Source organism: Heterodontus francisci, chromosome 30, assembly GCF_036365525.1.
Source record: "Heterodontus francisci isolate sHetFra1 chromosome 30, sHetFra1.hap1, whole genome shotgun sequence".
NCBI classification, from domain to species: Eukaryota; Metazoa; Chordata; class Chondrichthyes; order Heterodontiformes; family Heterodontidae; genus Heterodontus; species Heterodontus francisci.
Window position 1 is genome coordinate 42,446,053 of NC_090400.1, and position 12,744 is coordinate 42,458,796.

The window sequence follows — 12,744 nt, forward strand, 5'->3', positions numbered from 1 at the left end:
CTTTCTTCCTCAGTGGGGCACAGTTTCTGAGGGTGCAACTGCTTGCCAATCTCTCTCACAAATCTGCACTCTTCAAATGTGAGCCATACAATGAGAGCCAGCATGATGTTTGAGGATTTCACAGCTGAGTCCACTTCTGTCCTCACATGCTATCTGTACATTTGCATTTCCAGTAGGGATTGTTGTATAGCAATCATAAAACAAATCTCATTTTCCCATGTCGAGCCTGGGCCCTGAGGCCAACTCTCATCCCAGCTAGGATTAGCTAATTAGCATACCAGAGATCATACCTGGAACCTTGTTAGTTTGGAAAGTAAGTATTTTTAAGTTGCTTTCTTTTGTTGATACAGTGGAAGTGGCACAATAGTTATCAAGGCATGGATAACATTCAATTTATTATGGTATCGCATAATCAGGAATATATACACCACTTTTCATCACCAACATATTTTATAACAGACACCCAGGAGTATGTTAAAAGGGTAATTCAATTGAGCGGTCCGAATTATAAGACCAAACTTAAGGCATTGAAACTCACTACTAGATATTTACATTGGCTTAATCTATTACATAAAACACTTGTCATTTGCACTTTGAGTGTTTGTTTTCAACTGGAAATACTCAAATTGCATAATTGCAATGGAGTGATAAGACCCAGAAGGGTTAGAGTCTAAGTGTCATTTAACATCACTCAGCACATACTAAGGTGTGAAAAGCACATTCTGGTAATGGTTTACTCATTGATGAATAAGACAAGTTTTCGGTAATAGTCTCAACATTACACATTATTTGCACAAATTGTAACTACACTTTTGTACCCACAACGTTAGGCATGAAAACAAACATTGGTCAGTATGTTAGCGTTTGTGTGCATGTCCTGCAGTTACAGAGGTTGGAACGCCCAAGTAATTCTGAGAAAGAGTGTAACTGGAATGATCAGATAACTACGCCCCTTCCGAGAAAGGTTGCCCATCTCTTTTTTATGCAAAAAATATTAAAATAAAGCCAACCGAATGAACTCAACTGATGGAAAGGTTAAACAAATCAATCAATTAACTTGTTCAAAGTTGTGTTATTTGGACCAACTTCAACAATTCACTGTTAATACTTGCTTCTGTATAAATTACTAACTGCAGATAAACCAGTTTCATATTTAAGTCTGTTACACAAAAAGCTGGCATGACATCAATGATTTTCTCCAATTACTTGAGTAGGCACAGAGTAGAAATCCTATGTGTAATCTGGACAGTAAATGGGCTTATTTTTCCACAAAGGGTATGTTATTACAGATTACTTTCCTTGGGAGTACATCAAACGTGCTACATAAATGCAAGCTGCAGTTGCACTTTGAACTAAACTTCATCTTGCAAACGATGGAAGCGAATCGAAATTATTACAATCTGCATTCCCACCCTGTGGTTTAGTTTCTTGAAGTTTTGTGGCCTGAAATGGCTCTCAGGTCTGTTTGGTGTTACAGTTCCTGTTGTTTATTATGGAATCTATAAGGAATACATGGTGATTCTCCACTAGCACAGACATCATTGGAATGGCATAAGGACAAGAAAGAAATGGACACTGAGATTTCAGTGTAAGAAAATAAACTTTTAACAGTGGTTAGCACCGCAGCCTCACAGCTCCAGTGACCCGGGTTCAATTCTGGGTACTGCCTGTGCGGAGTTTGCAAGTTCTCCTTGTGACCGCGTGGGTTTTCGCCGGGTGCTCCGGTTTCCTCCCACAGCCAAAAACTTGCAGGTGATAGGTAAATTGGCCATTGTAAATTGCCCCTAGTGTAGGTAGGTGGTAGGGAATATGGGATTACTGTAGGGTTAGTATAAATGGGTGGTTGTTGGTCGGCACAGACTCGGTGGGCCGAAGGGCCTGTTTCAGTGCTGTATCTCTAAAAAAAAATAAAAAAAAAATTTTAAAAACCTAACAAAATGTTATTATACATATAATATGGGCGATATTTTGAATTAAAATAACTCCCTGTCAAATTTCCTCTCATTGCATCCTACGGAATCCTGCAAGTGTAAAGCTGGATGCTTTTCACACTTCAGCTGTGTTTAGAGTGTGAAATTTGAACAGGCCCATCATCACACTTCACTAAAATTCTACCAATGTTCAAGGGTGGATTAATACACAGGTCTGCCAAGGGCCCCATCTTACCACATGGCCCCCAGGAAACAAACCAGAACACAAAAAAGACTGAATATAACCCCTGGAACAGTTTCATTTAAGCATGGTATATTGTGTTGACTTGTTTTATTATTAAATGTGACAAACGTAAACATTCTATGGGCCTTTTATTCATGCATTTTACTGCACGTTTTTGTTTTAATGGATCGAGAGTGGAGTGGAGAGGTGGAAAGGCAGATGCCGCTCCCTCTACCTAAGCGTTAATGATACTTCGGGCACCAAGAATTCTTAACATGGCTCTGCTGACAACACTGCCTTTCCAATCTTTCAACTCATCCAATGCTGCAACCCACATTAATGCCATGTACCCATCACCCACATTGACTCTCAGCTCTACCTTGGGGAGGAGGGGGCAATTTCAAATTTCTCATCTTTAGGTAGAAAGAATGACCTTTAATGTAATATAGCAACTTCCACAACCTCAGGGCATTCAAAGCCAAAACATTCAATGAATTCCTTTTAAGCATAGTCACTGTTACAATATAGGAAATACAGTAGTCAATCTGTGCAGCTAATGAACAACAATGATAAATAGAATCATAGAATGAGAGCACAGAAGAGCTGTCCAATTTAGTTCCACACTCCAGTTTTTTCCCCTACAAATTAGTCTTCAAGTATGCATCCAGTTGCATTATGGAATCTGCTTCCAACACCCCTTCAGATAGGATTTGGAATGCACGAAGAACCCTCTGTGTGAAAAGGTTGATCATTTCCCTGCTTATTCTTTTGCCAATTATATTAAATCTGTGCCTTCTGATTACTTACCCACTAGCCACAGGAAATTTTCATATGACTTGCTCTATCAAAACCTCTCATAATTTTGAGATTTTAATTTGTTCAAGAGATGTGAGCATCACTGGCAAGGCCAGCATTTGTTGCCCATCCAGAACTCCCCTTGCGAAGCTGGTGGCGAGCCGCCTTCTTGAACCGCTGTTGCCATATGGTGTAGGTACATCCACAGTGCTAATGGGAGGGAGATCCAGGATTCTGACCCAGTGACAGTGAAGGAACGGCGATATACTTTCAAGTCAGGATGGTGTGTGGCTTGGAAGGGAACTTGCAGGTGGTGGTGTTCCCATGCACCTGCTGCCCTTGTCCTTCTAGGTGGCAGAAGAGCCCTGGTGAGTTGCTAAAGTGCATCCTGTAGATGGTACACACTGCTGCCATGGTGCACCACTGGTGGAGGGAGTGAATGTTTAAGGTGGTCGATGGGGTGCCAATTATGTGGCTGCTTTGTTCTGTATGGTGTCGAGTTTCTGAGTGCTGTTGGAGCAGCACTCATCCAAGGAACTGGGAAGTATTCCATCACCTCATGAGGTCACCCCTGCTTCAGAGGAGAACAGCTTCTCCAATCTCTTTGCATAACTGAAGTCTCTCAACCCTGGTAAACCTCCTCAGTACCCTCCCTAAAACCTTCACATCCTTCCTAAAATGTGTTGCTCAGACTTGTACACAATACTGCAGCTGAGGCCTAAACAATGATTTGTAAAGGAGGAGAAATTACTTCACCCAGAGAGTGGTGAGCCTGTACAATTCGCTACCACAGAAAGCAGTTGAGGACAAAACATTGTAAGTTTTCAAGAAGGAGTTAGATATAGCTCTTGGGGCAAAAGGGATCAAAGGATATGGGGTGAAAGCGGGAACAGGTTACTGAGTTGGATGATCAGCCATGATCATAATGAATGGTGGAGCAGGCTCGAAGGGCCGAATGGCCTACTCCTGCTCCTATTTTCTATGTTTAGCATAATGTCTTCGTTTTTGTATTCAACACACCTATTTACAAAGCCAAGTATCCCATAACCACCTTAACCATCTTATCAACTTTTCCTGCAATCTTCAAAGATTTGTGAATGTGCACACAAAGTCCTTCTGCTCTTGCATCACCCTCAAAAAAATTTTTTTCATTTGTTCCTGGGATGTGGGTGTCACTGGCTAGGCCAGCATTTATTGCCCATCCCTAATTGGCCTCGAGAAGGTGATGGTGAGCTGCCTTCTTGAACTGCTGCAGTCCATGTGAGATAGGTACACCCACAGTGTTCGTAGGAAGGGAGTTCCAGGATTTTGACCCAGCAACAGTGAAGGAAGGGCGATATAGTTCCAAGTCAGGATGGCGTGTGGCTTGGAGCAGAATTTGGAAGTGGTGGTGTTCCCATGCATTTGCTGCCCTTGTCCTTCTAGGTAGTAGACGTCGCGGGTTTGGAAGGTGCTGTCTAAGGAGCCTTGGTGAGTTGCTGCAGTGCATCTTGTAGATGGTACACACTGCTGCCACTGTGCGTCGGTGGGGGAGAGAGTGAATGTTTCTGACTGGGGTGCCAATCAAGCGGGCTGCTTTGTCCTGGATGGTGTTGAGCTTCTTCAGTGTTGTTGGAGCTGCACCCACACAGACAAGTGGAGAGTATTCCATCACACTCCTGACTTGTGTCTTGTAGATGGTGGACAAGCTTTGGGGAGTGAGGAGGTGAGTTACTTGCCACAGGATTCCTAGCCTCTGACCTGCTCTTGTAGCCACAGTATTTATATGGCTACTCCAGTTCTGTTTCTGGTCAATGGTAACCCCAAGGATGTTGACACTGGGGGATTCAGCGATGGTAATGCCATTGAATGTCAAGAGAGATGGTTAGATTCTCTCTTGTTGGAGATGGTCATTGCCTGGCACTTGTGTGGCGCGAATGTTACTTGCCACTTATCAGCCCAAGCCTGAATATTGTCCAGGTATTGCTGCATTTCTACACGGACTGCTTCAGTACCTGAGGAGTTGCGAATGGTGCTGAACATTGTGCAATCATCAGCGAACATCCCCACTTCTGACCTAATGATTGAAGGAAGGTCATTGATGAAGCAGCAGAAGATGGTTGGGCCTCAGACACTACCCTGAGGAACTCCTGCAGTGATGTCCTGGAACGGAGATGATTGATCTCCAACAACCACAACCATCTTTCTTTGCACCAGGTACGACTCCAACCAGTTTTCCCTGATTCCCATTGACTCCAGTTTTCCTAGAGCTCCTTGATGCCATACGCGGTCAAATGCTGCCTTGATGTCAAGCGGAGTCACTCTCACCTCACCTCACCTCTTGAGTTCAGCTCTTTTATCCATGTTTGAACCAAGGCTGTAATGAGGTCTGGAGTTGACTGGCCCTGGCAGAACCCAAAACTGAGCGACACTGTGCAGGTTATTGCTAAGCAAGTGCTGCTTGACAGCACTGCTAACAACACCTTCCATCACTTTATTGATGATCGAGAGTAGACTGATGGGGCAATAATTGGCTGGGTTGGACTTGTCCTGCTTTTTATGTACAGGCGATTTTCGACATTACCAGGTAGATGCCAGTGTTGTAGCTGTACTGGAACAGCTTGGCTCAGGGCACGGCAAGTTCTGGAGTACAGGTCATCAGTACTATTGACGGAATATTGTATGGGCCATAACCTTTGAAGTATCCAGTGCCTTCAGTCGTTTCTTGACATCATGTGGAGTGAATCGATTTGGCTGAAGACTAGCATCTATGATGCTGGGGATTTCAGGAGGAGGCCGAGATGGGTCATCAACTCGGCACTTTTGGCTGAAGATTGTTGCAAATATTTCAGCCTTATCTTTTGCACTGATGTGCTGGGCTCCCCCATCATTGAAGATGGGGATATTTGTGGAGCCACCTCCTCCAGTTAGTTGTTTAATTGTCCACCACCATTCACGGCTGGATGTGGCAGGACTGCAGAGCTTAGATTGCTTAGCTCCATCTATCGCAGGCTGCTTACGTTGCAAGTGGTCCTGGCATGTAGCTTCACCAGGTTGACACTTCATTTTGAGGTATACCTGGTGCTGCTCCTGGCATACCTTCCTGCACTCTTCATTGAACCAGGGTTGGTCTCCCAGCTTGAAGGTGATGGTAGAGTGGGGGATATGCCGGGCCATGAGGTTACAGATTGTGGTTGAATACAATTCTGCTGCTGCTGATGACCCACAGCACCTCATGGAGGCCCAGTTTTGCATTGCTAGATCTGTTCAAAATCTACCCATTTAACACGGTGGTAATGCCACACATGATGGAGGGTTTCCTCAATGTGAAGACGGGACTTCTTCTCCGCAAGGACTTTGCGGTGGTCGCTCCGACCAATACAGTCATGGACAGATGCACCTGCGGCAGGCAGAATGGTGAGAATGAGGTCAAGTATATTTTTCCCTCACCACCTGCCGCAGACCCAGTCTAGCAACTATGTCCTTTAGGACTCAGCCAGCTCGGTCAGTAGTAGTGATACTGAGCCACTCTTGGTGATGGACATTAAAGTTCCCCATCCAGAGTATATTCTGCCACCTTCAGTCCTTCCTCCAAGTGGTGTTCAACATGGAGCAGTACTGATTCATCAGGTGGGGGAGTGGGGGTGGCGGTAGGTGGTAATCAGCAGGAGGTTCCCTTGCCCATGTTCGATCTGATGCTATGAGACTTCATGGGGTCTGTCTGGAGTCGATGTCGAAGACTCCCAGGACAACTCCATCCTGACCGTATACCACTGTGCCGCCACCTCTGCTGGGTCTGTCCTGTTGGTGGGACAGGCCGTACCTGGGGATGGTGATGGCAGTGTCTGGGACAGTTTCTCCCATCTTTAGCATAAGCTCCCAGATGTTAATAAGGAGGACTTTGCAGGGTCGACAGGGCTGGGTTTGCCATTGTTGTTTCCAGTGCCTAGGTCGATGCTGGGTAGTCCGTCCAGTTTCATTTCTTATTGACTTTGTTGCGGTTAGGTACAACTGAGTGGCTTGCTGGGCCATTTCAGAGGCCATTTAAGAATCAACCACAATGCTGTGGGTCTGGAGTCATATGTAGGCCAGACCAGGTAAAGACAGCAAATTTCCTTCCCTAAAGGACATTAGTGAACTAGATGGGTTTTTACAACCATCGACAATGGTTTCATGGCCATCATTAGGCTAGCTTTTTAATTCCAGATTTATTAATTGAATTCAAATTCCACCTTCTGCCATGGTGGGATTTGAACCCAAGTCCCCAGAGCAATACCTAGGTCTCTGGGTTACTAGCCCAGCGACAATACGTCTATGCCAACGCCTTCCCATTTATAGTACCATTCATATTTTATTGCCTCTCCATGTTGTTCCTCCCAAAGTGCATCACTTCACACTTACCTGGATTCAATTGCATCTGCCAGGTGTCTGCGTATTTCACCAGTCTGTCTATGCCCCCCTGAAATCTGCTTCGATCACCCTCACTATTAACTACATTGCCAAGTTTTATATCATCCACAAACTTTAATATTGTCCTCTCTGCACCCAAGTCCAGGTCATTTATATGATAAATTTAACGATCATAGTACTGACCCCAAGGGGGAGCCCACTGCACGTTTCTCTCCAGTCAGAAAAAACATCGGTTCACCACAACTCTCTGCCTCCTATCCCTTTAGCCAATTATTTACCCAAGTTAACACTATCCCTTTAATCCCATGTGCTTCTATTTTCCAAATAAGTCGGTTATGTGGTACTTTATCAAATAGCCAGACAATGTAATGTTTTTAGTGATATTGAGAGATAAATATTGGCCAAGAAACAGGGGAATTCCCCTGCTCTTGGAACAGTGCCAAGGGACCTCTAAAAGAGCAGACAGGGCATCAATTTAATATCTCAGCTGAAAGACAGCACCTCTAAGTGCAGCACTCCTTCAGTACTGCACCAAAGTGTCAGCCTAAATTGTTTTGTTCAAGTCTCTGGAGTCGGACTTTAACACACAACCTTCCGACTCAGACATGGGAGTGCTACCAACTGAGCAGAGGCTGACACCCACTTTCATTCTTGTTTTCAAATTTCCCCGTGACCTCCTTCTACCTACCTTAATTATCTCCTGCTGCTTACATCCCTAAACACACCCTCCACCTTTCGAACATTACACTTTTCTTCAACTCATACTACATTTTTAAGGATTAGTGGGGACATGAGGAAAAACTTTTCAAAGTGATTCTTGACAACGCAGCCGGCCGCTGACGTCATCAGACTGCACCAAGACGCGCATGTGCGCAAATGGGCTCCTACTCTCTGCGTGTGCGCTGCGTTCCGCATTGCCAGGACTGGTTGGCACATGCGCAGATGACGTGGGGAAGAGCATAGTGATGGGGGGGGGAGGTGGGGAGAGAGCAGCCGAAGACCTTGATGGCAGCGGGTGTGTCCCCTCCTCTCCCCTTCACCCTGCCATACTCTCCCTCTCCACCCCAGCCCACTCTCTCCCTCCCCCCCCAGCCCACACTCTCTCCCTAACCCCCACTCTCTCCCTACCCTCAGCCCACACTCTCTCCCTACTCCCAGCCCACACTCTCTCCCTACCCCCAGCCCACACTCTCTCCCTACCCCCCCACTCTCTCCCTACCTCCCCACTCTCTCCCTACCCCCCCACTCTCTCCCTACCCCCCCCAATCTCTCCCTACCCCCCCCAATCTCTCCCTACCCCCCCCACTCTCTCCCTACCTCCCAGCCCACACTCTCTCCCTACCCTCCCCCGCCTGCCTGCCCGCGCTCTCCTTACCCCCGCCCGCTCTCTCCCTACCCTCCCCCACCCCCCACCCACACCTACCCGCTCTCTCCCTCCCGCCTGCCCGCTCTCCGGCCATTGTGTGCTGCAATGGGTTTACGTTCCCTTTGTGTGATTATTTGTGCAGTGACATCTTTAATCCTGGCAGCTGCCTGAAAGTCACAGACTGTGATGTTTTAGTGGAACAGGCTGCATTTGCACATGTGCCAGTGCAGCAGCACCTAGTGGTTGCGTTGTCAGCAAACGCAGCCAAAACTTTTTCACCTGACGTGTGGTGGGTGTCTGGAATTCACTGCCCGGATCGGTGGTGGAGGCAGAAACCCTCAACTCTTTTAAAAGACACCTGGACATGTACCTAAAGTGCTGTAACCTGCAAGGCTGCGGACCTGACGCTGGAAGGTGGGATTAAATTGGGCGGCTAGTTTTTTCAGCTGGAGCAGCCACGATGGGCTGAATGACCTCCTTCTGTGCCGTAACTTTTCTAGGATTCTATCACCGCTCCAACTTCTGTGACCATTTGTTTAGCAATTACACTCATGCCCTCCCTCTAGAATTCTCTATATAGTCCCTCCAATTTTTCAACTCGCTGCATGCTGTCAATAATGTCCATACTGTAGGTCCCCATCTGTCTCTCTCCATTTCTTTCCACTATAACAAACTACTCACTTTCAGTACATGAGGAGCACCATATAAATGTGGTTTGTTGTTGTTTCTGGACCACACCCTAGCCAGTGCCAGTCTATAACTTGGTATTAAGAGATACCCAACACTGGTACTCTAACATCCTTTGATTGTCCTTCCTAGGTTCAACCTGCCAACACAAGTAAATTACAATAGCATATTAAAAAACTTAAAAGGGGTTTTTTATTCACGGTCACAAGGTGAGAGGAATCAACAGGTCAGGATGGGAAGGGAGATAAAAATCAACTTAATAAACAAAACCTGCTGAGATATTTATGTGGTTTACATCATTTATCTGCCATCTTTTTTAAAGGTGATCCTATGTCATTAAAATGACTCCTGGTTGCAGCAGAGGAGGAGGCCGCTGGGCCTCAGTGTGGGGTGAGGCTGCGTCCAGAGACAGAGGCCTGGGGAGTGGCTGCAGGGGGAAACAGAGGCCGCAGCGGCTGAGCTGGGCCCGAGTTACCGTCCCGGCCCCAGCCTCCCACCCAGAAAGCAGCCCGGGCCCGGAGGCTTCCCCTCGGATCAGACCGGGGCCTCGGCTGCTGGAGCCTCCGGGCCCAGGGGGGCGGTGAGTGACTCGAAGGTGACTTACTGTCTGACAGGCGCCGCCATCCTCCCCCCGGCCCGAGGAAGCTGCAGCTCCGGCTACAGCAGCAGCGCCAGCCCGCTGTGATCCGCCCGCCTCCTTCCCCCGTCACACAGGTACTGTCAGATGCAGCAGCGACTCCTGTCCCTGTCCATCCTGCTGATCCCTCACAGCTCCAGAGAATACATCCAAAAACATCCAAATGCTCCTGTAATCTGGGCAACAATATAAACAATTACATTTTTATATTTATTTCTGGCACTATTGCTCCAGACAGTGTGGTAACAAGGAGTGTGATTATTATTTTTCCAAAAATATACTTTTATTCATAAAATTTGGGGGAAAAAATGTACAATGCAAAACAATTCATAATGACATTTCAGAAAGTGCAAACAAAATCGGTTTCTTTCGATACCGAATGTGAGTTACCTCACAACCCTTGCCATTCCATTTTATATACAATGTACATTTGCATTACATAGCAAAAGCAGTCTCTGGTGCATTCAGCCCCGCGGGGTTTTACACGGGTTCCAACCCCTCGGTATACTATGGCGGGAGGGCCTTAAACAGAGGCCTTTCGCCATTGAGCCTTTGCAGCAGCTGCCCCAAGCTTGAGTGTGTCCCTCAGCACATAATCCTGGACTTTGGAATGTGCCAGTCTGCAACACCCGAATAAATGTGGAAAGGAGTGTTAGGACCTAAAATGAAAGCAAAATACTGCAGATGCTGGAAATATGAAGTGAAAACAGAAAGTGCTGGAAATACTCAGCAGGTCAGGCAGCATCAGTGGAGTGACAAAGTTAACATTTCAGGTTGATGATTTTTCATCAGAACTGGAAAAATTTAGAGACGTAATTAGTTTTAAGTAAGTATAAAGGCAGGGAAAGTGGGGAGGGGGGAAAGAATAGAAGGTTGGATGGCAGGAGAGATTAAATGACAGCAAGGCAAAAGGGGGTGGTAATGGGACAAGTAAAGAAACAAATGAGGATGTGTAAATGAGAAAAGCAGAATCACCACCTACAGCTGTTAACCAACAGTAGTTATGATCTGAACATTTTTGATAAGAAAAATAAGGAAAATCTATTTCCACTGGTTGGTGAACCAGTAATTAGTGGCCATGAATTTAAAACAATAGAAGAATAAAGGGACACATTAGGAGAATTTTTTATGCAAGATTTTTAGGACATGGATTATCTGCAAAAGCTGGTGAAAGCAGAACTTATAATAGCCTTCAAAAGAGAATTAGATAAATATTTTGAATAAGAATATTTTAAAAAGCTATGGGGAAAGAGCAACAGAATGGTAGTGAGGGTAGCTCTTTCAAAGAACCTGCAGAACCATGAGGGGCCAAAAAGTTGCCTTCTGTGGTGTAAAATTCAATGGACTGATAAATTCAGGGGCCCTACTTTGCTGGTTTAAGTGTGGCAGAGTGTGCCTTTGTTCAGCTTCATTCAAGGCCAGAGACCCAATGCTAAATTCTAGGAATAGGGTCAATTTTTTAATTCAGTCACAGAATGTGGTCATTGCTGGGCAAGGACAGTATTGATTGCACATCCCCAATTGTCCTTGAGGAGGTGGTGGTGAACCACCTTCATGAATACTCAGTGGCCTGCTAGGCTATTTCAGAGGGTAGTTAAGATCCAGCTGTGGGTCTGGAGTTCACATATAGGCTAGACTTGGTATGAACAGCAGGGGCTTTCTCTAAAGGACAATAGTGAATTAGATCGGTGGGTTTTTATAATAACACAGTAGTTTCATTGTCATTATTATTAACTAACGTTTTATTCCAAATGTATTTAATTAATTGAATTTAAAGTTCTCAGCCACTGGGGTGGAGATTTGAACATGTTACATATGAACATACGAATTAGGACCAAGAGTAGGCCTTCCCACCCCAGGCCAATGGAAGCCCTTAAGTGGCTAACTAATTGAAGCCTCCGCCTCAATTTAATAGAAAGTGGAGGGGCCCGCCGCCGGGGGAGACGCTACCAGGTAAAACCTGGTGGCCTCCAGTGGGGTTGGGGGGTGTCCCTCTATTGGGGGCATTCCAGGGCTCCCGGAGGTACCCCCAGTGGTGATTGCTGTCACACCCCTCCCCTTCGCCTTGTGTAGAAGCCCCCACCTTTATGAACCCCCATCTTGACCCCGACCCCACTTACCCTCTCCTGGGCCTCCGAACGCAGTCACCACTGCTCCTCCTTAAAAGCTTCAGGGGTCTGATGGAGGGCTTGCCCCACCTTCCGGCCTGCTGCCAGGACCCCCGTCGTCACAACAAAATTCTGCCCGAACAGTTGACTGATTTTATTATCATTTTCCCAGACATCCTTCCTTTCCCTCTTCTCTCTTGAAAGCCACAAATCTTGCTAGCTTATAACTCTATAGATGGTAAGCCTCACTGAAGCAGACATTCTTCATGAATGCGCATGGACAGGAAGTAAGAGTGGACTTTTCAACCATCAAGCACTCCTTGGTAGTTTGGTTGGTAAACACATTCCCTGAAATTGAGCTATACGGGCCAGTAAGGTACCAAGTTGTGACTGATCTGTGCTGTGATAGCTAAACTCAGCTACGCTCCACTGAGGTATGGATGAGAAAACATATCCAGGATTCTGATTGCCGTCCTGTGACTACTGGAAAGTGTTGTTACGACCGGGTGAGAAAGACATCTAGAGTTCCCTTTCAGCCTTTACCTGGTCTCACTGTAACAGAGTTTAATTTTAAACACACCATGTTTTTAGCTTCCTCTTGGTGAATT

At 46.0% G+C, this 12,744-nt stretch overlaps 1 protein-coding gene across 1 annotated transcript in view; it reads right to left on the bottom strand.

Moving 5' to 3' along the window:
• nsrp1 (nuclear speckle splicing regulatory protein 1) overlaps positions 1 to 10,163 on the bottom strand; it is a 55,838-nt gene extending 45,675 nt beyond the window's left edge. Inside the window, exon 1 of the mRNA XM_068010441.1 lies at positions 9,996 to 10,163. Within this exon, the coding sequence (XP_067866542.1) occupies positions 9,996 to 10,015 (20 nt within the window). The 5' untranslated portion in view covers positions 10,016 to 10,163. The remainder of the gene's footprint in view (positions 1 to 9,995) is intronic.
• Positions 10,164 to 12,744: the final 2,581 nt, after the last annotated feature.